General features: G+C 37.8%; 1 protein-coding gene across 1 annotated transcript; it reads left to right on the top strand.

Annotated features, from left to right (window-relative positions):
• On the top strand, nt 1–24,633 carry tbl3 (transducin beta like 3). Its single transcript, XM_036590314.1, has 23 exons — nt 1–159; nt 325–376; nt 1,043–1,138; nt 1,241–1,288; nt 2,121–2,262; nt 2,408–2,492; nt 4,438–4,608; nt 5,145–5,220; nt 5,365–5,461; nt 6,768–6,979; nt 7,514–7,655; nt 7,796–7,854; nt 9,213–9,319; nt 10,474–10,609; nt 10,880–11,110; nt 11,272–11,342; nt 12,345–12,501; nt 14,180–14,238; nt 15,774–15,877; nt 17,167–17,238; nt 18,367–18,525; nt 19,840–19,933; nt 23,961–24,633. The coding sequence occupies exons 1-23, from the start codon at nt 128–130 to the stop codon at nt 24,307–24,309; spliced, it is 2,751 nt and encodes a 916-aa protein (XP_036446207.1). The 5' UTR covers nt 1–127; the 3' UTR covers nt 24,310–24,633.
• The last annotated feature ends 1,686 nt before the right edge of the window (nt 24,634–26,319 follow it).

Here is a 26,319-nt window from a genome sequence, read left to right as displayed (position 1 = left end):
CGACCACCGCTTGAACACATGTACATGTGTGAGGAGAAACTCTGTTCAAATGAAGTCGCAATATTAGGATTTTTTCATTGTAAATAAGATTATTCACGAAAAGCTTGGAAGAGGACTTTAGGCTGGCATGGCTGGCAACAACCTGCGATTCAAAACGAAGTAAGAAAACCTGTTTTCTCGGGCCAAAGGCAGATAGTATAACGTTCTGTAAGCCAAGCTGTGGACATGCTTCAGTTTATGGAGAACGAGATAATAAATGCTCGCAGATCCAGATTAGAGTGTGATGGAAACGTTTAGACACTAATCATCATATTATGTTTTTAGCTATGCTGTCTCCAGCAAAATCGAGCCCTTCTACAAGGGAGGGAAAGTACAGGTAAGTTCTGCTTATATAATAACGATTTATTATTATTATTATTATCATTATTATTATTCTTTCATATGCCAGTCAGTGTACAGACACACAAGGCTTACACTGCATACAGAACTGTGAAAGACCACCATGTTGAACAGTAAAACAGCAGTTGGAAGGGTAAATAAATGAACAAACAGGATAAAATGAAAAGCATCTTAATGAGGATCTTCATCAATTAACCAAAAAACAGTCCATTAAAGTTAACAGTCTTTGGGCTTTCTTGTTTTTCACACTTTTCAGAGACTTGCACAACAAATGAACATTCCTCTTAAACATATTTAGTCCAGGAATCACCTGAGTACATCAGCACTTCTGTATAAAGTATTTGCGTAACACAATCAAAATATTCACTAAAATTCAGTATTTTTCTCTTCCAGGAATAGTCCAACCTTCACAGACATTTCATTAACCATGCATATGTCAATATTTGTAGATCTAAGCCAGTTTTAAAAGGATGTGCAGAATGTTTGTACTTTTTCACACTGCAAGAAAATATTTTCCTCAGTTTCAATGTCATTATGACAAAAACGACATGCATTTGTGTCTAAATTAAATATAGTGATGATTCGCTGCGCTGTGATTTTTTAAAAAATAATTTTTCTCACCTATGCTTTCGTTATCTTGAAGATAAGTCATGATGAAAAGTACATTTTCTGCACCTGTGGACCACGAGTCAACGTTTTGCAAATTGCTACAGGCAAAATTGTTCACAGCATTGAGCAGGTAAGTGTGTTCAGTCTGGTTAAATAAGGAAAGATGTTTCTGCATGTTCTTGTCTATTGGTTTGCATGGCTTGCTGTTCATAATGTGTCTTTCTATGTGTAGGATGATCAAGAGGATATCACCTCGTTTTCCCTCAGTCCCGATGATGAGGTATTTCAAGCTTGCATCTGTTGTTAACACATATGTATATATATGTTTGTGTGTGTATATATATATTTTACAAACATGTTTTCATGTTCAGTTTCCGATAACAGCACAATCCCCCTAAATTGGAACTTTGAGGCCAGTTTCGTCTCTCATATTAACATACTTCTTGGATGTTCTCATTCTAAGCAGACAGCGTCTGAGCAGGGTCCGGTGCATCTCTTTTCACTCAAACTACTATTAGAGGTGGTCAGGGACACGTGTGACCACGTAACATTTGAGAGGGATGTTAAAGTGGAATTCCACCGATTTTTCAAAACTTCTGCCTGATTAAATTATTAAAGATGTAAACAAAGTCATTCAGAGTGGTTTGATGTGAAATGCACCATTCTGAAGAAATTCACTAAGTTAAAATAATTCACAGTGGTAGTGATAGGAACCAGACGACTGAAGTGTTTAATTTCTATGAAACCTCCCTCACAGAAAGATATTACATGAATATCCTGCCTGATGTTTGAGACACTGTTCTTTGATAGGTTGCACCTAGATGCCTAGTTGTGATTACTGACAGCAGTCTCCATGAAAGATGGCAGATGAAAGACCTTTGAATAGACCCAGGGGCATATCAGCACAATTTTAAATTTTGATATGCTGTTTTGACCATTGATTTTTTTTTTTTTTCCCAGATTCTTTGATACTGTGTTGAAATCAATACACCCTTAAACATTTTTATTTAAATCTGCTCGTTTTTCAAATTTCACTTGGTAAAGTTGTAACAGTTCTGCTCACTCAGTAGCAATGCAGGACTGGCCTTGAAATTGTTTTGTTGTTTTTGCAGATGCTGGTGACTGCCAGCAGGGCTCTGCTGCTAAAGCAGTGGGACTGGAAACAGGAGAAGTGCACACGCTCTTGGCGGGCCATTCACAATGTGCCTGTGGCCAGCATGACTTTCGACTGTACCTCTACTCTGCTAGCAACAGGTGGGACACACAAGTATTCAAATGTCCAAACGCTGCTCATGAAATTTTTAAATGAACATTCATCCCGATGTTATGAAAGTGGTGTCCAGATATAAAACCTAATCAGAATTATTGCAATTTTGTGATCATTTCTCTGTCTTTTTAGGGGGTTGTGATGGCACTATAAAGCTGTGGGATGTAGTGAAACAGTACTGCACACACAATCTGAAAGGCTCGTCGGGTGTTGTCCAGTAAGTAGTAAAATATGAATTCTTTTGACTGAGAAATGTGATGACCTCCCCTAATGAGAATTTTTTAGTCGAAGTGATCTTCAGTCAGGTTTCTACATGTAGATTAGAGCAGATTTATAGTGTTAATCGTTATTGGGGCTGTCACAGTTATTGAGACACATCATGAGTCTTAAAGAAGCAACAAAAGTTGGGCAATAATGTTAATAACTTATGTTTGTACAGTAAACAAAAAACACATTTACATTTTAAATTGCAGTTTTTTTAAGTGGCAGTTTACCGTCAGCTAAATTTTTATGATCGTGACAGGCGTAAATGTTTTTGTGATATTGGATTTTGCAATACTACTCTGAGGAAAGCTGCAATATAAGAGATTCCGTTGAAGCAATTGCAGTGTTTTACTGTTTGCTGTATTCATGTAAACACACTAAAGTGTTTTGGTCAGTGCTGGTCATGCTGGTCTTAACCATGTCCCATTATTGCTTTACTTTTGCCTTTTTAATCTGTTGTAAGGTCAAGGTTAGTCAAGTATTTATATTGCACTTTATACAACAGGCGTTGTCGCAAAGCAGCTTTGCAGAAAAATCCAGGTCTAAGCCCCCATGAGCAAACCAGTGGCAACAGTAGTAAGAAAAATTCCCTAATAGTGAGAAGAAGAAACCTTGAGAGGAACCAAGACTCAAAAGGGGAACCCATCCTCCTCTGGTCAACACTGGATAGCAAACAATAACAGAAGAGCAAAATGAACAGAGGATAAGGTTTTTTTAACATTAGTGTAAAATAGTAAAATGCAAAAAATGGGAAAAACAAGTGAAGCAATGGCTATCATTAAACAGTTTGAGTCTGTGCAGCAGCAGCATCATCAGGAGGGTCAGTTAGTGCAAGTGATGTTTGCACAGTGTTGTACAGCAGAAAGCAGAGAACTGGTCCAGAAGCCTGGCGAGCAACAGCATCAGACCACGCAGGATGGACAGTTATTCAGCTCAGCAAAGAAAACACACAGAGAGTTAGTTCTGTTAATAGAGACTGATTACAGTACACAGTGTTAACAGAGTGCAGCAGAGACTCCGGCAGGTCAAGCTGTTACAGCCCAACTAAGTGTAAGAGCAGCGAGACGACAGCACCAACACTCCCACTTTACCATAATACTCGATGTCCATGAACCCTGCACCTTTTATCTAACAGGAAGAACTAATTACCAAAAGCTTGACTGAACAAGCCTGTGTCTGTGTCTCGAGCACTGACTGGAAGATTATTCCAAATCTGGGCAGCAGGCATACGCATTTACAACATCTAGCAATGTAACTGCAGTACTAGTATTTTGTCTTTGTGTAGCCATAATGTAGATGCTTATCTGTGTAATTGCGCAAATCCCCGGTGTTAAATTATATGGAGAGAAATTTGTGCCAAATCAAAATGCAATCACTATAGTGGTAAACTGTAAAATACAGTGCACACATGACATTACTTTTTATAGTGACATGCTGAATATATGACAAAAACAAAATCTCTGTTGCACTGTTTTCATGATGCTTGACCCATTTGTATTAAAACAAAACATGAGGATTTATAAAATTCTGAATTCTTGTCAATATTGAATATAATCCACCTAGAAATATAATCAAAGCACAGGTGTATATTTTTGACACTATGCAGTATAACAACTCCATCAAACTCAATTTCATGTCTGCATTGCATTTCACTGTTCTCAGGCATGTTCATTTTGAAGTACTGCACAGTGAAAAGCATTATAGCTGTGCATTCATAACATTTCAAGGTGAACTGGGTTCAGTTGTGGCACATTTGGCTTTTTTTAAAATGCAAATCCTCATGTATTGTTTTTCAGAAAACAAAACATTGTAATAAAGGTTTTTCTTTTCATTTTGCCTCAAAATAGGTGAAGGTCTAGGTCTTGTGTGCTCAATTTCTGCATTTTTGCCTTGTTTAGTTTGGTTGAGTTCCATCCAAACATCAGCCTGCTGCAGCTTTTCTCCTCCTCTCTGGACTGCGCCATTCGCATTTGGGACCTGCGCACCAGCAAGTGCATCTGTGTGCTGGAGAGCCACTACAGTGCTGTCACCTCCTTGGCCTTTTCCCCTGACGGCCACACTCTGATCAGGTATATGGCAGCTACAGCATGAACAATTTTGGTTAACGATCTTTTTGATAGGGATAGGAAGAAAAGTGTAGTTGTGAATAATAGTGAGAAGATGTAGCCTTTAATTTTTAATCCAGTATGAATCTGCAATGTCTGTAGTTTTCACAAGCCTGACAATAGTAATGTAATTGTCTAAACCTGAAGCTTCCTTAGTAATAGTAGTAGTAGGGAAATAACAAAGCCTGATAATATACAACTGTGCTGTGTGTTATTGTTTTGAAGTGTGTGGCACCTTTTGCGTAATGCTCTGTGTGCATTAGCATGGGCTATGTCTTGTCAATATGGGCTTTCTGTGGAAATTTGGGGAAATCACGTGGTCCAGTCCCATCAGAATTGGTGTGTCAAATCCCTATACCAATGCAAATTACATCACAGAACCTGCTTTGGTAAAACTACTCCAACTAGAATAGTGTTTCATTCATTGGTGGATTTATGGGTCGATCACCTTTTTTCGCTGCATGAATGTTTGAGCCAAGGCATGCTGTGTTTGATTCCAGCTCTGGACGTGACAAAATCTGCACAGTGTGGGACCTTAAACAGAGGAAAGAAAAGAGGACTGTGCCTGTCTATGAGGTGAGACTGCCTTCAGAGCTGCTTCAGAATTCCATGTGTTGAGCCTAAGCTTCTAAATGTGTGCTATAAATGAAAATCACCTAAAAAATGGAAATGGGGAGAATTGTCATTCATAAGGGACATGTATGTGTTTTCTTTGTTTAGGCTGTGGAGGGAGTCGTAGTTCTCCCTGCAAATGAGGACTGCTCTCAGCTTGGGGTGAAAAGTAAAGACCTGCACTTTATCACTGCTGGCAGTAAAGGTAGGCACCACAGCAGCCATTGTTCTAAAGCAAGCCTGATGTTATACAGCACTTACCCCAACAGTGAAGCACAGGAATGTCACAGAAGACAACAAAGAAAAGGAACTACGTTCCTCCAAAGCTTTGATGCAGCATACACACATGGCCCTTGTTTACAGGACCATACAGTCAGAAAGACGTAGACAAGTGTAGCTGTAAAATGTCCCAAAAATAAATTTAACACAATAAATAGCTGAAAAAATCTGTAAAAGAGTGCTGGTTTGATTGCCTTTAGTGACATATAAACTAATCTGCGTTCAATGTATGTAACAAGCAGAGATTTGAGTGCAAATCATGAATCAGTTTCAGTGCGTGAAATCAAGCACCAGCCTACTAGTACCTAATTTACATATCATTTACATAAAACATGCTCTAATACATGTAGGTGTTTCTCTAGGGAGTCAATACAATGATAGTATTCACTGGTTCGTGACAACTTCATAGTGTTAAAATGACAACTGGAATGACTAAAATGTGACGTAAAGAAAATGTCTTAGTGTTTTAAGACAGTAGGATGATGTAATTACTTTCCTTAAATAGGAAATATAGGGAATTGTTACCAGGAATGTATGAGGGTGTTGAGTGGTAGATATTGACAGTCCTGAGATATTGTCATATATTCAGATGGTTAGCTTGAGTTGAGTTAGACAGAGTCTGGGTGGGTGGAAGGGGGCACCTGACAGTCTGTGGGGCTATTACAGAGTCTTGTTTATAAATATTACAAACACAAAAACAAAATGCATTCTTTTATGAAAATATGACAGAGCTGGCACAGAACTAGTGGGAAGACATGCGAAAACAACAGTGTTGTGTGACTTCCATTCACAGTTACAAGCGAGTGAGAGTTTGTCAAAGACAGATTAGCATGATTTACTGTTGGGTGGAACCTGAAATCGGATGAATTATGTGGGCTGGTTGTTCAAACATTTCAAAGATCATTAAAAATCCTTTGTGAAATGTCTCTTTTACAAGGCTGCATAAAGATTGTAAGTTCTAAGAAGTGTTCCTACAGGGAATAACGCATGGGCTTTGGGAGAATACTGTTATTGACATGGTCAGTTCCTTTTGGAATGTTTGGTCAGCGATTAAAAGCTTTACTAATTTTGTGACTGAAATTCATACCGATAGCCCATAACATGGGAAAAGAAAAAAATAACAGGAAAATGCATTTAAGCCCCAGATCTTTTTACAAATTATGTTATTGTTTAATCTGTAAAGTATATTCTCATATGATTGCACTTACTCATGGGTTTGTTGTCCTCTGTAGGTGTGCTGCGGGTGTGGGAGTCGAGCACAGCGCGCTGTGTGTTCACACAGACGCTGCCCAGTGCTCCAGTGTCCAGTCCGGAGCAGACTGATGGAGACCCGCTCAGCCTGGTCTACTGCCTGCCCCTGCCTCTGTCCAACCGTCTGGCTACTGTCACTGCTGAACACAACATTCTGCTCTACCAACTGCCATCTCTGAGTGTGCAGCAGCAGGTTAGGACTCCTCTCTTACTGCCCCCTCCCATATGTCGTCCCGTCCCCCGTCCCCCACCCTATTTATTTAGGTGCAGTTTGGGGTTATTAATAAAAATATTCTGAATACACAAATATAACTGGAGAACCTACTTAACCAGTTGTGATATTCAGACAGTAAGACATTTTTTTACATTTAAAAATAGCCTGAGCATTTTATTTTGGTTAACTTTAACAGTGTTTGAATGTTATTTCAAACCATTTTATTTCAAAACAATGAGAGAAATTTGTTTTTCCATGATATGGGCCATTCACAAATGGGTGTATGCTTTATTGAATTACATTATAGTGGATTATAACAATTTCCAACATTCCTAAACTGTTAGTGTTGCCAGTGTCGATTGTTAAATCCCCAACATTCTTGATTGAGGTTTTTGTAGTGAGAAAACAATAATATATAAATGAATGAACATCAGGTTATAATGGGAATGTAATAAAGACAGAATCTGATTTTATCTGGAGAGTCGTGATGAAGATGTCTTTCTTTGTGTTAAGTTTGTGGGCTACAATGATGACATCCTGGATGTGAGGTTCCTGGGGAAAGAGGACACTCATATTGTAGTGGCCACTAACAGCTCGCAGCTCAAGGTGTTCGAGCTGGCCACCAGCAGCTGCCAAATTCTGTATGGACACACAGGTAAATAATAGCCACCAGGTGGCAGCACTACTATAAGTTATGGATCTATGTATTTATAAGGTGCTAAGATGCAAGTACAGTTGTAGTTGACACTTTTTCAAATTCTAAAGTGTTTTTTTTTCTGTGTGTGTGTTTTGTAGACACTGTCTTGTCCCTAGATGTGTTCAGAAAACGTTCCATGTTTGCAAGCTGTGCCAAGGTAAGACGGTAGTGTTAATGAAAAACAAAACAAGCCTGTTGGAAATGCAGTTGCATTAGATTAGGGTGGTTAATAGAATTACCTTTTTTCCTCAATACATTGTCACATCTACACGATGCACATTTACATTTTTTGCATCCCAGTATCACAGTGTCACATTGTGACTATGTTACAGCCAGCGTTAGGAGGGTTACTTTAGAAATGGATTGTGGTACAGATTACTGATTATCTTTTAAAAAATAAAGTGTATGCCTTAATCCAAAGGATTACTAAATTAAAGTAGCATAATCTGATTACTTTTCATTGCTTTTAAATTTCTTTGTCTTTTTAGAGTCATGGAATTAAATAAATACCAGGGAAGAGCAATTTCTGTGGGATGACATCCAAACACAAGTTAAACAGAAATGTGTTCTGTGAACATACATTCGAAAATTACTTTAAAAATAAAAAATAAATTCATCAGTAAAATCAGTTACAAGCAGGATTGGGATTTAATGGAATACATATTCAGAATACAGAAATCAAGAATCTATATTCAGTCCAAGTTACATTTTGTAACGGCAGTATTCAGAATACAGTTACCTTTTAAATATTTTACATATACTTTTAGAGAATACTAACCCACTAAATAAAATATATACCATTTTTAAAAGAAATACCATCAACGCTTGTTTAGTAAATATTTTAAAGTCAGCACATGATGTGTAAAGATGTGCTCTAAAGAAGAACACAGAAAATGGCTTCCTTACCAACTCTGAAGTTCTGAAGCCTGAGTAGACTGATAAATCAGTGTGAGTTATTAATCTCACTGTTACTAAACTCATTTTCTGGAAGATTGAACTGAACAGTCTCCTCTGTAGTGGGCACATTCATGAGTGATCAGCTTAGCTTAGTCTGTATCAGACTAATACAGTACACTAGTGTGTATTTTTTTTGACAAGGTACATGCATGCCATTAATTGAAAATCACTTGGCTGCCTTCTTTATAGTCAATATGTAAGATGCAGGGGTGAGACAGGCTGCAGCTCATGACAAAATCTGCATTTAACATACAAATTTAGCTTATGGACACAAATACAGGCAAAAAAAGAATCATTAGAGTTGAAGTGATCGTGCTAGTGGTCAGTATTTTTTCTAATGTACTCTGATGACTGATTTTTTTTTTTTCTCCTGTAGAGTAATACAGTAACCTTTCTTTTGTATACTGATCATGTAATGGTGTTACAGGTATTCCGGTACTGCCCATCCCTTGTCACACCAATACGCAGTAATGACAACGTCAGTTCTGCAGTAAACGTTCATGGATGTAACTGGAAGATGGTTCAACTCTGAATATGCGAGTGTTGTGTTTTGTGCAGGATAAGTCTGTTCGAGTATGGAGGATGGACCCCGAGACTGGTCACGTGCGCTGTGTGGCTGAGGGACATGGCCACTCCAATGCTGTGGGCTCCATTTCCTGTTCCAGGTCAGACGCGAAAGTTAAAGCTGAGCAAACACTTCACGTTTGAAACAGATTTCAAAAATGGCGCATGACTCTTTTATAGAATTTCTTTTATTTTTGTCATTAGGGTCACACACATTAGACAATTTGGCAGATCCCCCAAAAAAGACCCAAATCCACGCTCCCCCACTCATCATGTAATACTACACAACTTAAACAAACTAAACTGTGCTTTTATGCACAAACAAGAAGCCTAGCAAAAACACAAACTGTGGATGAATATGTCGTTGAGAAACACAGATATTGTAGTGACAGCTATGGAGATATTTCACTACAGACTTCGATACATTGCATTTCACTGTTCCACTGTTATGATTCCATTTCAGTGAGGCATGTACTTTGAAGTATTACACTGTGGAAACTTTATAGCTGTGTGTTCATAACATTTCAAGGTGAACTGTATTCAGTTTTGATGTGAATTTAACATTTTGCTTATTAAATGCAAATCCTCTTGTACTATTTTTCGTGAACAATGTAAAATCACTGTAATAGAGTATTCTTATTTATTTTTATTTTGGCTAGATTCTGCATGTCACTGTGGAAAAGTAAAGTCTTTTGTGTGTCGCATTTCATGTTTATCCACTGTAGTTATTACATTTCTCTGTATAATTTGACTCATTTGCCATCCATCGCTTACAACTGAGCTCCAAGTTAACTCCGAGCTAACATTCAGCCCTATAATCACTGCGTCATTAATTGCTCTTGTGTTCTTGTAAATGTCTTGGAAAGTTTGTAACTTGAAATACAACTGTAACAAGTGAATCATGAATAAGATGTGTGTGTGATGGTGCTTCAAAATTAATATTAGCTGCAGATCAGTCATCAGTACAATATTTACATTGCGCAGTGATGATTCAGTTGTAGAACTATGAGGATCAAATAAAAGCGGCATGTCTTTGTTAGTTTTCTCTTATCTCGGAAGTGACGGCAGCAGTGCTACACAGTTCTCCCTGTCTCAACCTACCTGGGCAAACCCAGTAAAGACCTGTTGAATAGCTGATCAGTGGAATCTAGGATTCAGGGAAAACACTGTGCTGCACAATCCTGTGGCTTTCCATGAGTTCTGATGAACAGTCCTGAGGTGACCCTTCTCTCTCACATTCTTTGCATGAGGGCAGGTTAAAGAAGGCCTTCCTGGTGTCGGGCAGTCAGGACTGCACTATTAAAGTATGGGATCTTCCTGGCGATCTTCCTGCTGTGGGCGAAGAACCAGCCCAACTCGTTGCGCAGATCACTGAGAAAGCCCATGACAAGGTTAGTCATTCTCATAAGCATTCTTTTTACTATGACTCAATGGGGTCCCACATTGACCTATTTTGGGCCCATTAGGGTTTTACTTTCAGGAAGATGCCAGAAGGAAATAGTCTCAGGTGTCATTTCCTTCAGAGCAAGGTGTATTAATCTCAAATTGCAAGAACAAATGATTTGTTTGCTCTTTATTCATTCATGTTATTCCTTTCTTAACCTCCTCCCCAAAACACATGCACTCATTTTTCAGTTTTCTTCTTCCCTTTTTTTCTTCAGGATGTGAACAGCGTGGCCGTCTCACCCAATGATAAACTCCTGGCATCTGGCTCTCAGGACCGCACAGCTAAGCTGTGGTCCCTGACGGACATGAGTCTGCTTGGAGTTTTTCGGGGTCACCGCCGAGGCATCTGGTGTGTCCAGTTCTCCCCTGTGGACCAAGTCTTGGCCACTGCATCTGCTGATGGCTCAGTCAAGCTGTGGGGCTTACATGACTTCAGTTGCCTCAAGGTAATTCACATAGAGGAAGCATGCGAAGGTTAAATAAGTAGTTGCTGAAAAAGTAAAAAAATGTATGAGGTTTATTTGTTGCTTTTTAATGTTAACCATGTAATCATTTTTTCTGATATATTCTTTTTCTTGACTTTTTATATCTTTTAATCTTTCTCCAGACCTTTGAAGGACACGATGCGTCTGTGCTGAAGATCATTTTTGTCAGTCGAGGAACGCAGCTAGTTTCTGGGTAGGCCACACACTTCCTCTTATTTTATCTTACAGTGGAACACATACAGGCATTTGTAAGCAGTGGGATCCTGGGTGAGTGTTATGAGCTGTATGAAGATTCCTTATCTCACTCCCATGGTAGTGTTCAACAAATAATTTCCGTTACTGTGGTAAGTAAGTAAGTAAAGTTTATTTATATAGCGCTTTTTACAACAGGTGTTGTCACAAAGCAGCTTTACAAGGAAATGAGCATTACAAAAAGAAATCCGGGTCCGAGCCCCCATGAGCAAGCCAGTGGCGACAGTGGCAAGGAAAAACTCCCTAAGAGAAACAAGAAGAAACCTTGAGAGGAACCAAGACTCAGAAGGGGAACCCATCCTCCTCTGGTCGACACCGGATAGTACACATTGTCATGCACTCGTCATGGCAGGAAACAGCACTCTTCAGGGCATAAAGCAACAGTTACAAGGAGTAGTTGAGCATGTAATTATGAAGTACATAATTACATGCATCTAAGGATTAATGCACACAGATTTTTCTTTGTATAACCACTGAGCGTCTGTATGAGAATTGTTTATATGTGCACACTTAATGGGGTGTTCTTAGAGACCTGAAGAGCTAACTTTGATAGTCAACTATTGTTAGCTAACATTTTACATAATGTTACATTATTATGCAAATGAATGACAAACAAACAGAACCAATTCTGAAATGGCATTTTACTATTAAGTCAACAAGAATTTACAAGCAATACAAAATCTACATTGATTGTAACGTTAGTCAACTGCTTTAATCTTCTGACAGGCTAAGTTACCAAAGCGGTTTTGCTCCCGGCTGCGTGGTCACCCAGTAATGTTTGTTAACAGGAAACCTGTCTATAGGAGTGAGGGGTCCTGGGCATGGAAGAGACTAAGCAGCTAGCTGAAGTTTGGTCATCAGCATTGAAATATTGAATCTCTGTTTCTTTCTGTCACTATCTTTCTTTCTCTATCTCCCTCTATCTCGCTGTCTGTCTCTGTAGTGGATCTGATGGCCTGGTGAAGCTGTGGACTATTAAGACCAATGAGTGCGTGAAAACCTTTGATGCTCACCAGGATAAAGTGTGGGCTCTGCATGGCAGCAGCAACGATGATCTGATGGTAACTGGATCTGCTGACTCCAACATCACGATCTGGAAGGTCAGTCTGTTTAGGGTGTCCTACTGTAATGGTTGAACAAAAACAAGTAAGGTAATTTTGCTTCAGTGATCAATGGGGCTGCACACCGTATCGTTTGTTAATTTTTATTAAAACATCTGACGTTTCAGTACTGATATAGACAGATGCAAATGTGTCTCTGTCCACTTAGTGACTGGCCAGTCTATACATGTTTTAATGTACTGCAAATCATACTGTAGTTGCAGTATGTTATTTTGTCCATATTGTGCAGCCCTAGCCAGAATATTTAACTACTGCCTTCATTAACTCTCTTTGTCCACCATTTCCATTGAGTGATCAGTAACTCCATTGAGAATAGTTTTAGTTTATCTAGAGTTTTTTTAATATTGAAATATTTGTTGGGAAAAAATGTGACTTTTTTCCTCCAGCCTTAATCACCAGTGATGTATCCTGTGTAGAGAGTCCTCTGTTCAATGATTAAAAAAGGAAGTGGTGCTTTTGCATGTTTATATCCAACAGGTTTAATAAGGGTTGATGGTTTAAAAGTACCCTATAACAATTTCAGGGAAATGTACATTTCATAAACATGGTAGCTGGATTACTTAGTAACTTTCTGAGGAAAACAATGTGTGAGCCACTTGACAAATGGTATCCTGAATCATCTTGGCTAATCAACTCAGCAGGAAAACAAGTAGAAAGTGATAAATCAGCAGTATTTTGATCTTGACTGCCAAGGGAACTCTTTCAAGTCTTTTTAGGCCCAAACAGTTTTTTATGACTTCTGTTTACTTAGTGTCACTCAGAGGGAAGTTCAGAGAGTATTATACATGCATGAGTACTTCAGTTGCCCTTCTGAGGAAGCCTCTAGTCCTTACGTTTGAAACAATTTCCTCTGACTCTTCAGGGAAGACGGATTTGAGTACATTTTCTGCTTTGCACATTTATACACACTGAGAACGGACCAACCCATATGAAGTTTCTCTGTGATGTTGAGCTATAAGGTTAATGTAGCTAGCACACAATGGAAGCTTAGAATCACTAGGTTAGCATCGGACAAACTGCATGCCTAAATCGTCACACACTTGCCTGTGGCTTTTGACGCTGGATAACAAACTGTTACCTATAAAAAAAAAAAATAGACAAGGCATGATGCAGGGCTAAAAACAGCTGTAGCAACCGTCTTGCACCCTGAGTTTTGTTCATAATTTTTCCACTTTTATATTTAAAAATAGGTTAAACAATGTCAGCAATCACATAAAGAAGTATATTTATGATTTCTTAACAACTGAACATAAGTGTTTGAGGTGGTTGTTTTATGCGTGCAATTTGCACAGTTCTATTCTAATTGCTATATTAACCTCATGGCTCCATTATTAAACAACAGAAGAAAACATCAGACACCAAACTTGTCTTGGCTCATCAAATACATTTAGGGAAAAGTAAAAAAATGCTTAAACTCTATTTTTGGCCAAATCATTGCTCTGAAGAAATTCTTCATTGCATAAAACTTCATTCTGTTTGTTCAAATCAAGGCCCAAAGCTGTTCATTACTTTTTGTAGCTACTTTTTTTTGCAGAGCAGAGTGGTCCAGATCTCAGTACGTAGTGTGGAAAAGGATGACCCTAAAGCTGTTACATTGATTCATTCATTCTTTTTCTTTCTTTTTTTTTTTCTTTCTTTCTTTCTAATCTTCTTTCAGGACGTCTCAGAGGAGGAGCTAGCAGAGTTGCAGGCGAAGCAGGAGGATCAGATCTTAAAGTAGGTTTGCTCTTCATATCGTCTCTGTCCAAAGAAAAACATGTCTCCAAAATAGGAAGTTCACAGGAGAAGGCAAAAACTTTCTTTACTTTTAATGTAAATTAAGGGTAAAGAGATTTTATTCCAAGCAATTTTGGAGCATTTCTGTTGGTCACTTCACCATGAAATTTTAATGCAATAAAAAGGGTAGCTTCTGAGCTCAAATGATGTAGAAAAATAAAAATGGAGAAAAGGGTGTTTTTTTTTTTTTTTGGGACAGCAACAATATGCTCATATTGTTTATCTTGTGAACGTATTTCCATAAGATTTCATATCCTAAATTGCCAACTGTGCATGCTTATCTCTCAGCGTTACACCAGTTTTATTTTGAGTGCCTGTCTGGATCCCCAAAAGCATTGCAGTGTTAGGCGCATCTTAAGAGTTGGACTGTTCAAAGTGATTCTTGCTTTACTGTAATTACAGTCTGATGAGTTCATCTGTGAAACCAAGCCATACACTTTTACTGTGCTGGGAATGGGTGTTAGGTAGAGGTGTAAATGACCTTAACATTTAGATGGACATTGGCTTTTTCACAACGATACAATGCGTTTACAGTACTGAACAATACTGAAAAACAAATGGCAACAATAATTTTGCCTTTTTTTTTTTTTGGTAAAAGCATAAGTGGCACAAACAGGTTCTTAGAAGACAAATATATTTGAACACATACAAAGTGTCCTGTGTAGTACAGGAGAATCATCCTTTCTACTTTTGTGGTTGTCTGTTTTAGGAGTATCACAGAGTGTTTTAAAAGGACAGCAGAAGCATTAGAATTTGGCAGTATGTCTGATATCACAAACATTTTTACGGCATACAATCTAAGTAATTGATTTACAGTACATATTTGTTCACAACCCCTATGTTGGGAAAAATGAATAGGCCTGTTACTGTCATGAAAATTTAGCTGACAATTGCCATATAAATAATTGTGATTAACTGCAGTTGTCTTTGTTGCCGCTGTATGCAACTATTACCGTACAAGCCTAAAGTGGTCAAATTGATTGATTAGCTTTTATCTACAGGTGGCTTCCCAGCTGTAGAGAAATGCGTTATAGCACAAGTCAGAACTTCTGTGTCCCAGTAAATGCTTTTTCTGCATTTATCACAGTCCAGCAGAGGAAAAGGCACCCATTCTTTTTTACATAAACATATGATCTTAAAAAATCTGGAAACTGTGGAAAAAATTGCAGTCAGCTTAAATAAGTTCGATCAGCTGGCATTGCAACATCCTTAGTATTACGTATGCCTAGTCCTGGTATTATATGCTAAGGAACATTTGAAAGTTGCTCACCTTTATTTTATAATTTTTTTTTGCTCCATGCTAAATCTCATTTTTTCCTGCATATTCTGATCACTTTCATAACTCATTGTGTTTGTGCTGTATAAATTAGTTTTGAGGGTAGAAACTGGAGCATCTCTTTTTTACACCCCTTGTACTTGTTCTAGATGCCCAGTGCAAATAAAATGGCTCTGATTGATATAACTCCTCATTTCAGGCAGCAGGAGTTGTCCAATCTGCTCCATGAGAAGAAATACTTAAAGGCTCTGGGTATCGCCATCTCTCTGGACCAGCCTCACACTGTCCTCAAAGTAATCAAAGGTACTGGCATCAGCACTCAGACTACTAACTCTGGCACACTGCCAGAGAGTATCAGTGTGACAGACGCAGGAAGTTAATAGTGGAACTGTTGCTTCTGCTTCTTTTAGTGCTGTTGGCATTTTTGCAAGTTTTCTGCAGCAGACAGTGACCAGCCAAACAGGTCAAGCAACCAGCTTGAATCTCATTCTGAGTAGGTTACGCTTTTCCCAGAAGAAGAATGGAGTGGAAAGTCAAAGTCAAGTGCTCTTCTTGTGATGGAAACCTTTAATAAAAAAGGTTATGAAAAAAAATTATGAACAAAAAGGTTTATTGAAAGTTTTTATATAAGAAGTAACAATCAACCTGAGCTGGTATGTGGTTGAAGCTTGCATTAGCAGTATTGTGAGACCTTTTGGATGGTTACTGTAATTGATGATCTTAATTTGTTAGTGTGGGATTTTTGTGGTCCATCCAGTCTGACTAATCTGTTAGTCATGGATCATTTTTTTCAACTGATGTTTGTCTTTTCGAGCCAGTGCCCACACACATTGAGTGGCACTTCAGTTTCCTTTGCTAGTAATATCACCAAAGGTTCAGGAAAAGGTTTCCTTTAAGTCTGGGTTTTGAAATTAGGTACTTTTATGGTATGGACTGAATTACTTCAGTACTACAGAGTTACCAAATTTCAGAACCTATGTTAGTTTTCTTAGCATCTGTGAGTCAGTAAGCATGCTTGTATCAAAATCTGGATTGGTGATTGGCTTTCTAAATTGATAGACTAATGAAAAAGACTTCTCAGACAATTACTCTTTTCCTGATGACTGTTCAACATAAAGGGGGATTCATCATTCAATTTCCACCTGTTGACACCTTAAAGATCCTATTGACAGTGAGTCATAGCCAGATACAATGAGATGAAATACAGTGAAGTACAGTGAAGTTTCTTCCGTCTCAAATGGAAACTCCAGAGACACGTCTGGGAAGTCGGCCAGAAGTCTTGTGTTGACGATGGTTTTTTCAGTATCAAAAATACTTTAGTCTGAGCAGGAAATCAAGGCTGTCAGTGTGACTGACTCATGCTTCTGATGCAAATTGTTTATTTTAAATGGGCAGTTCACAGATTACACATCTTCTCATTATTGTGATTTTCACATTTTAAAAAAGTGAGCTTATTTCTGCCCACTAATGCAGTTGAGTACATCTGCTGTATTTCAGATTGAGAAGCATAATGTAGTTTTAATGTCAGGGACACCGAGCCTGTCACACTCTCTGATGATGCTGATGGTGGTCTTTAATCACTCTGTTGGCAGAAATCCGGCAGGATAAGGAGGGTCCGCAGCAGCTGGAGAAGACCCTTCTTAGGCTCCGACAGGACCAGAAAGGTGAGCTTAAGGCGTCATCAACTGTGTTCAAATTTCTAATATTACACTGGCTAAGTTCGGATGAAAGAAAGAAAGGATGAAAGAAAGAATAAGACAAGGAAGACAGAAAAAGTTAAATTAGAACTGGAAAGGAAAAAGAAAGAAACTAAATGAAGAAATAAAGATATATATATATATATAGTAATGGAAAAAAGAAAGATATAGAAAAATATAAAAATAAAGAAAAGAAAAATGAGAAAGAAGGAAAAGGGAACATAGAGTAAAGAAATAAATAAAAGATAATGGAATTCAAAATGGAAAAAAATGGAAAAAAAGAAACTAAATGAAGAAATAAAGATAGAAACAGAAGAAAAAAAAGATAAATGAAGAAGAAGACAGAGTAAAAAAAGAAAGGAATACAAAATAGAAAGAAAAGAAAGGAAATGGGAAAAAAGAAATGCAAAAATAAAAAATAAATACAAAATAGGAAGAAAAAGAATAAGAAATTGAAGAAACCAGAAAGAAAGGATAAGAGAAATAGAAAAAAGAAAGACAAATGAAAAAAGAAATGAAAGACACTAAATGAAGAAATTGAAAGAAACGAAAGAAAAAAAGAGGGAAAGAAAGAGAAAGACGAGGAAAAGAAGAAAAAGAGAAAGTTAAAGGTGGGTAAAATAAAGAAAGTGATAGAAGATAACTGAGTTTACAAATGTGTGCTTGAATGACAGTGAATGTTTGCATATAATTAAAATTGAGGTCGTGAATGAGATTTAAAAGGAATGCAAGTGTAAGTGAAAGTTCTATGTGTATAAGTTGTTGCAGGTGAGATAGCAGGCAGAGTGAAGTTCAACTCCAAAAATAATTTGATTATTAGATTATTGTGGTCAGTACCTCTGATGGTGATAGACTGTTTTATTGTACAGTCTAATGGGCCTGAGGTTGGGATGACCTCCCACAGCGCTCTCTGACTAAATCTAGAAGGATTTCTTTGTTCTGGTTTTTTCGAATATCTAGAAGCAAAATCGTTTTCAGTCACTATATTAATATAAGGTAGTTTGTACATTGTAGGATTCGCAGTAATATGAGCTGTAATATGAGGTATGTAAGCCTAGCCTAATGTGAGTGTGTTGTTTTTTTGCATGTGTGTAGAGTCTCTGTTGCGATACTGTGTTGTGTGGAACACAAACGCTCGAAGCTGTCTGGATGCTCAAGCAGTGCTGCAGGTCCTGCTGACCCACCTGAGCCCTGATGATCTGCTGCAATTTCAGGGAGCACGTACTCATCTGGAAGGCCTCATTCCTTACACTGGTCAGTGTGTGTGTATGTACGGATGTGTGTCCATTTATGATCATGCAGTGGTCTGCACAATATTTGTAAGGACCCTGATTTAAGGGGTCCATATTTTGGAAAACTGTTTTCAAACAAAAGAGTTTGATGCAGTTTGTAAACATAGTTAAAGTCATACTAGTTCAAAAAAGGGCTCGTTTACATATATCAGTCTTAAAGGCACAGTAACATAAACAGCCTGTTTAGTCCTATGGAATAAAGAGAGGCTGGAAATGGTCATGTAAAAATGAATTATACATAAAACCACACAAATGGCATAAGTTGTCCTCAGGAAAAAAAAATCAAATACACAAAAAATGTAGAATACAGGACTATAAGCACTAGTCCATAACAGCATATAGTCTATTTTTATTTAACATTGCGCTTTGATTGTTTGTTTGTTGTGGTCTGTTAGTGTTTTTGTGAGCCTACATTGCTAATGTTAATAAGCCTACATTGTTAATGACTTTTATCTGAGGAGTTGAAGTTAAAATGCAAAATAAATCTCCACTGTATGTTATTTTCAACTTTTATTCTTACTAGTGGTATTATAGATAATATTTATAACCGTTTTGATTAGTTAACTGCAAATCAGCCATGTCTTCAGGTTTTTTAATGGTTATGCTCAAATTTACAGGCACTCCAGCCAGACATTAATTTGATCACACAGATACCAACCATGAAATTGGTGAATAACAAAACTGCTGGTGAAATTTGTGTGTTCATTTTACAGTCAGATTTGACTGAATGCATTTTTGTCATTTACCATTTGCACCGTGTTAGAATTTTATGAACGAGAGAGATAGAAAAGGTCCAAAACTTACATTACGATTACATCAACTTCCGTTACAAGTTAATAACGTTTTTTCATTGTCCTGTAAAGTTGCCATTTTGGAGATTTTATTCAGACAGCAACATTGTCAACATGTATTGTAGTAATAAAATTACTAATATCATTTCTGACCTGATTCTACATGCTTGTGTGACAGGCACAAACAGGCCTGTGTGCAAATAATTGCAGCCCTGTGCTCTAAAGTTACTAAAAGCAATGAAATGTGCTCCATCTGCTTTTCTTTTGAATCCAGAGCCTTGTAGCCAGGTGTAACCCATGGTGAATCCCTGTAATGTACACCAAACAAACTGCTGCTAATTCCTTAAGAAGGCTCTGATAAACCACTTAAGCATGTAGTAGAGATGGTGTCATAATGCTGGATTTCAGAAACAGTGAATTTCATGCACTTAGCGGAACAGCATTGCTAACTGGTGCCGACAGATTGTTCTGACTTTGCCTTGCAGAGAGACACATGCAGAGGATCAGTCGTCTGCTCCAGTCCTCGATGTTCTTGGATTACATGTGGCAGAAAATGCGAGTCACAGGAGGCAAAGACAGGTAAGCTCACACTTTTACAAGAAAGTTTTTAACCCTTAAAATGTTGCCCACTGCCTATGTCCTTTGACTGACTCCATTATGCTTAAATGAAAGGACAAAGGTGGCTACATTATGTGAGTGGCAAGAACTGTTTGACGGATCTGATTCATCTGGCAATGATTTTTCTAGGATTTACTGGTGTAGACCAAAGTATTTTCTTTTTTTAATTCATAGGATTAGAGTGACTACAAATGACATATAACCTTTATAGCTTTGTTGGTCAAACTGCCAAACTCAAACTGTGAGAGAGATCGGAGATCAAAATTCGTATTGCAGGTTCTAGGCAGACAATCTATCATACAAAGAAATAGATTCAGACTTGCTCTTCAGTTCCTAAACCTGAACGGCAGCAGCACAGATTTTCAACGTGTTAACCCAACATGACTTATAAGGTATAGAGATATAAATCTGAAAACGTGATGCACAGATCAGGGTTTACCAGTATTTGACAGGTAAAAACTCTTTTTAAATTAAAATTAAAATGGACACAATGTCTGGTAAAGCTTTTAACCCATATAAAATTCTGTGGCAGTGCAATTCTCTGCTGTCATCTGTATGTATCTGTGAAAAGCATTAAAAACGTAGTACATTTTTTAAGTGTAGTTGTTTTATTAAAGCCAACATCTAGGCTAGGCTGTAGTGATAGCCATAGCAAGATAGCTTGAGTGTCATCATTCAAACAGCTAATAGCTATGATCAGATTTTTTTCTTCAAAAACTTTTTGATTATTTACAAATGGCAGCATATGAATCCCTTTCAGTGCGTAAAAGCAAGCCCCTGACTGCCGGTGCATCCATTACATTTCATTTACACGAAGCATGTCCTAATTTATGCAGGTGTTTGGATAGGGAGCCATTAAAACGACAGCATGCAGTGGCTTGTGAGACAATGGCTGTGCTCGTAGGCAGAGTTTGAGGTCAAATTGTGAGCACACTGCTCCCCCCCGACCAAGCTTTATAGTGTGAAAATTACCACGTCCGAATTATGTCAGCAGAAATTGCCATAGCGTTTTGAGGGTTAACAATAAGTTGGATTAGCATAATCCTCAGTTTCAGTCAGACATGGAGCATTCTTTAAACAGACACCATGCCAGACATAGCTTTGTCTGAAGCAGAGATTAAAAGACAGACATTCCAGATGTCAACTAAAGGCCACTGATGAGGACATAATTGTTGTTAGCTTCTGCACGTAGCCTATTAGTCATTCCACTGCATCCGAGTGGTTTCGTTTCCAAGGACGCATGAATGCCATTTTCCTCAACATGGGTTAAACATCCTTCTAAGCTGCCACAACAGACAGCTCTTGTGTGGGAACAATGAAGCTTTGTGGTTGCAATATAACATACTAGATTTAGATATAACCTGTTTAACCAAGTGCCAGGTTTAATAAACTACTTGTGTGGTCTTGTTCTTTTATGTTGTCTGTATTATAAAAATCCCCTATAAAAAAGTGAACCTATTGCAAGATTTTGTCAGTATATTTCAGAATGATGAAAGAGTAAGTAGGCTTGTCATTACTCTTTAAATTTTATCTGCTGAGTAACTGCCATATACAGTCAATTTATCTTTTTTTTTTCATTGCATGCAACTATTAAAGTACGAGCAATGGAATATTTTTAGATATTAAATTTTTGTATGGAACAGCACTGATGAGGTAATGATCTGAGGTTATGGTCACACAAGCCTTATTTCTCACTTCTTCTAATTTTTTTGCTCAGATTCGATCTTTGATGGTACTCGTTTCTAAGTAACCCGTAGGTGATCCCATATCTGTCATCAGTGTGACACACCTGTACCCTAAAAGGACATGTGATGACATTTTATCATTTTCCATCACGTTTTATGGATGATGGCAATGATATGCACATAGTGAACATTTTATTTACATTCATAAAGAAATTCATTTCCAATCAGCAATACTATGGAACAACTGTTTTTGTACACTGTTAGAAATAAAGGTTCTGTGCTGGTACATTCTTTGTTCATCAAGGTCCAAACAATGTAAATGTTACCTCAAAGGTACAATAGTTGTTTTAAGGTCCAATTGTGTACCTTACATAAGTTTTTTTCCCCAGTGGCAAAGTATGTATTTGTACCTTTTCATAAGCCTAATGTTTTAAAATAGAACAATAAATAAAAAGCCTGGAGACGAGACGGGGTGTGTGGAGACAATATAACTTAGAAAATATAATTTCAATGCATTACGGTACAATTATGTTCTATGACTAAAGGTACTGAGATGTACCCTTGAAGGTACCACCCCAGTGACAAGCAGGGTACTACCCCAGTGACAGTTTGATGCCTTTATTTCTAACCATGTAGAAAATGGCATGAGTTGGACATTACTTGAATCTGTATAAAAAAAAAAGGTGTAATGATTTCCCCTATGAAAAGTGAACATATTGCAAGATTTTGTCAGTATATTTCAGAATGATAATATGAACTGAGGTTATGGTCACATAAACAAGCCTTATTTTTTCCTTCTGATTGAGATGCAATCTTTGAATAGTACTCGTTTCCAAGTAATCCATAGGTGACCCATATCTGTCATCAGTGTGACACACCTGTACCCTAAAAGGACATGCATGATGACATTTTAACAGTGTCCGTCACGGTTTATGGATGATGGCAGTGATATGCACATGCTCAGTGAAGTGTGATGTTTTAAAAATAAGTAAATAAAAAGATTTCCGATCTGAGAGTTCTTATTACAGAAAATAGATTTGTGTCGCTACAGCCATATAACATACCCTTATAGAGAACATTTTATTTACATTCGGAAAGAAATTTATTTCCCGTGGGGAAATTGTTATTACACTGTTAGAAATAAAGGTTCTGTGCAGGTACAGATTGTGCACAGGTCCAATTGTGCACATTTAATAAGTTTTTTTTCAGGTGAAAAGTACATATTTGTATCTTTTCATAACCTAATGTTTTAGAACAGAACAATAAAATAAAAATTCTGGAGATGAGACGGGGTGTGTGGAGAAAACATCATTTTAATGTACTATGGAACAATTATGTTCCCTGACCAAAGGTACTGAGATGAACCCTTGATGGACCCACCCCAGTGACAAGAGGCGTACTGCCCCAGTGACAGTTTCATGCCTTTATTTCTGAGCATGTAGAAGATGGCATGAGCTGGGCATTACTGAAATCTGTATAAAATAAAGGTGTAATGATTTCAGTACATTGTTCCATACAGTTGAAAAAAATAATGTTCAGATATATTAAAATTTAAATCTAATAAAACTGCTGTCGGTGATGGGATGCACCCAGATGCCTAGTTTTGATCAGAGTACAGTTGGACTTCAAGACACCTCACAGCAGACATGCCGCATTGTGCAGTGTCCGGAAATTAAAAACCACTGTTTTTAATGAAGGTACACACCAGAGCCGATATTCGTCGTCTATGCGCAAATGTTCTCAGCGCTTGTGCCGCTCAGCATTTTGCCATTCCTGATTTAAGGTAAAGGCATATCGGGACCACAGAAAGCCATAGTGGATAGTGTGGCTTGAAATTTAAACAGAGAAAGGCAGTTAGTCTCTTAGGTGAAAAGACAAATGCTAAAGGTAAGTTGCCTTGTCTAACATTAGTAGCTTATTCCTTTTTATTCTTGTATCTTTTAGCTTGAAAACAGCCAGTTTGTGACAAGGTAGTAAACTGATACCAAATATGATAAATGTAGTTGAATGTTTTATTTATTTTAAATGAGTAGACTGTAAAAGTAACCTTAAAATACGTTTATGATGCTTTCACTGCGACACATTCTACGTAGTACAGCAGCGCTTTGTACTGTGTCTACTGTGAGATGTGACGTGACACACTGTTTGACCTTTGAATTGACACTCAGATCGAACCTCAAAATATGTCTAGCCTTACACTAATATAAAGAAAGGAATCCTCTACATATCTTGAGCCAAAATAAAACTTGAAAGCTCTTAGTATTAATTAACAGATCAATGATATTGTGCTTTGTCTTCTGCAGTGGGGAGCTACAAGGGGAAGAGATGGACGCCAGTCCTCAGGGCATATTTATATTAGACAAGCAGTCTGAGCAGGAGAAAGCTACCCATGCAGCCCAACAGCAGGAACAAGAAGATGATAATGATGAAAGCAAAGCACCAGACAGTGATGAAGAAGTGCAAGAGGAAGAGGAGAGCATCAGCACCTCCAAAAGTGCAAACAGGCAGGCGAGGAAAGAGGTGGGGACAAACGGGGTTGAAAACAGGGGCCACGTGTCCAGTGAAGAGAGCTCGGACGAGGAAGACGTCATGGAAATTTCTACCTCTAAGTCTGTCGTTCCCACCCCCTGCATAGTGAGAGATGCCAGGTGATTGATATGTTTATCAGCAGGTCATGGAAAAGGGCCTTGGGGCCTCGTATACAGTGCAGTGTGGCTGTGACTCGGAACATCCAGGAACCTCAGTGGACAGCTTGAGTTGAACAGTAGTAGAGTTTCCATCAATTATTCATAACATCTTAACATCTGAATGGTTGCTTTTTCCTGTTTCAGGGAGATGGACATTATTTGTACCTGAATAAAAAAAAAAGTCATCTACATTTTATATCTAGCTCCAAAATTAAAGTAGTCTTCTGACAAGCTTTTTCTTTGTGATTACTCCAATGGATTTAAAATAAACTTTCTACTTTGTGAGTTACCGCTTTTTGTTCTTAAATATTGTTGTAGGTATGAAACATTTTTTGACATCCTGCTTCAATTATAAGGAGCATAAACAAATAAAACACATTTACAAAGTATAAACACACAAGACACAACTGATGACTGTATAATCACAATTGTTCAGACTTTTTAATGCCAAATTTAAATGGGTTCAGATACCTGACGTACAGTAGCCCAAAAACGTGTTTGGACGTATGTGCCATACCTAACCTACGTAAGTTGATTGTGTAAGAAACAATGTCAAACCAAGTCAAGACCTTTCAAAAGGCTGTTGCTGTGTTTGTCATCGCTTGAGCAACTTCTTTAAATACTTCTGCAGGTTTGCATTCAAAATACCTTTGCTTTGTTCGATCTCATCAGTGAATACTTTTGTAAGAAAAACAGTTCTAGACTTTGGTGTCTCCACCTCTGTTCTTCTCTAGGATTTCTCTAAATCAGTTTGATGTGCTTAAAAAGTGTTTTTCTAAAACGGTTAATGTTTTGTTGAACATTTTAGAAGCACTCTGTTTAATGGTCAAGTGGTAAAAGTGTCCAAATACATTTTGGGGCCACTCTATAATGCAGTGTTTCTCACTGCTCTGTATATTTTAATGTTTTTCCTGCATCAAACACACCTGATCCAACTAATTAACCCATTAACATCCCATTACTGCGCAGCTAACAAGTGCAGTGTCCTATAATCCTAATCTAGATCTAGAGTGCAGTATAACCACTGCAGAGACGCTGGAGTCTTTTACTTTACTCCAACAACTTGTATACTAGATCTAATTCCTACAGGTTTACTTAAAAACGTTTTGCCAGAAATAACCAAGCCTTTTCTATCTATAATAAACTCTTCTCTCAGCTTCGGCTATGTTCCAAAATCTCTTAAATTAGGTGTTATTAAACCCCTAATAAAGAAACCTAGTCTTGCCCCCCTCTGAGTTATCAAACTGTAGACCTATTTCAAATCTTCCCATTTTCTCAAACATTTTTAGAGAAAGCCGTGGCAAAACAATTATGTTCCCATCTGCATAGGAGTTATATATATGAAAAATTTCAGTCTGGCTTCAGGTCTCACCAAAGTACTAAAACAGCGTTAGTGAAAATTATAAATGATCTTTTATTATCCGCTGACAAAGGAAACATACCCCTACTGGTTTTACTTGATCTTAGTGCAGCTTTTGACACAATAGACCATTCCATTCTATTAGACAGGCTTGAGAAAACTAGTAGGAGTGACAGGTAAAGCTCTTTTGTGGTTCAAATCTTACCTTAGTCATCGCTTTGAGTTTGTTAATGTATATGGTGAACCATCAGCTCTCACAAGACTAAAGTATGGTGTTCCATAGGGCTCTCTCTTAGGACCCATATTATTTACCTTATATATGCTACCAATAGGTACCATCATTAGAAAACATGGCATCAGTTTCCACTGCTATGCCGATGATACACAATTGTATATTTCAGCTAAACCAGAGGACAAAATTGAACTTAATAAGATAGAGGACTGTGTAAAAGACATTTAAGACTGGATGTCAAGTAAGTTGCTGCTAGGAATAATCTGCCTACATTAACTCTTAATCTCAGTAGTTTCTCAATTGCACCAGGCACATCTGTAAATAGCCTTGGTGTCACGATCGATCCAGATCTGGCCTTCGATGAGCATATTACCAATATTACC

Source organism: Colossoma macropomum, unplaced genomic scaffold (genome assembly GCF_904425465.1).
Source record: "Colossoma macropomum unplaced genomic scaffold, Colossoma_macropomum, whole genome shotgun sequence".
Taxonomy (NCBI): Eukaryota; Metazoa; Chordata; class Actinopteri; order Characiformes; family Serrasalmidae; genus Colossoma; species Colossoma macropomum.
This window is presented reverse-complemented; position numbering and strand designations above follow the sequence as displayed.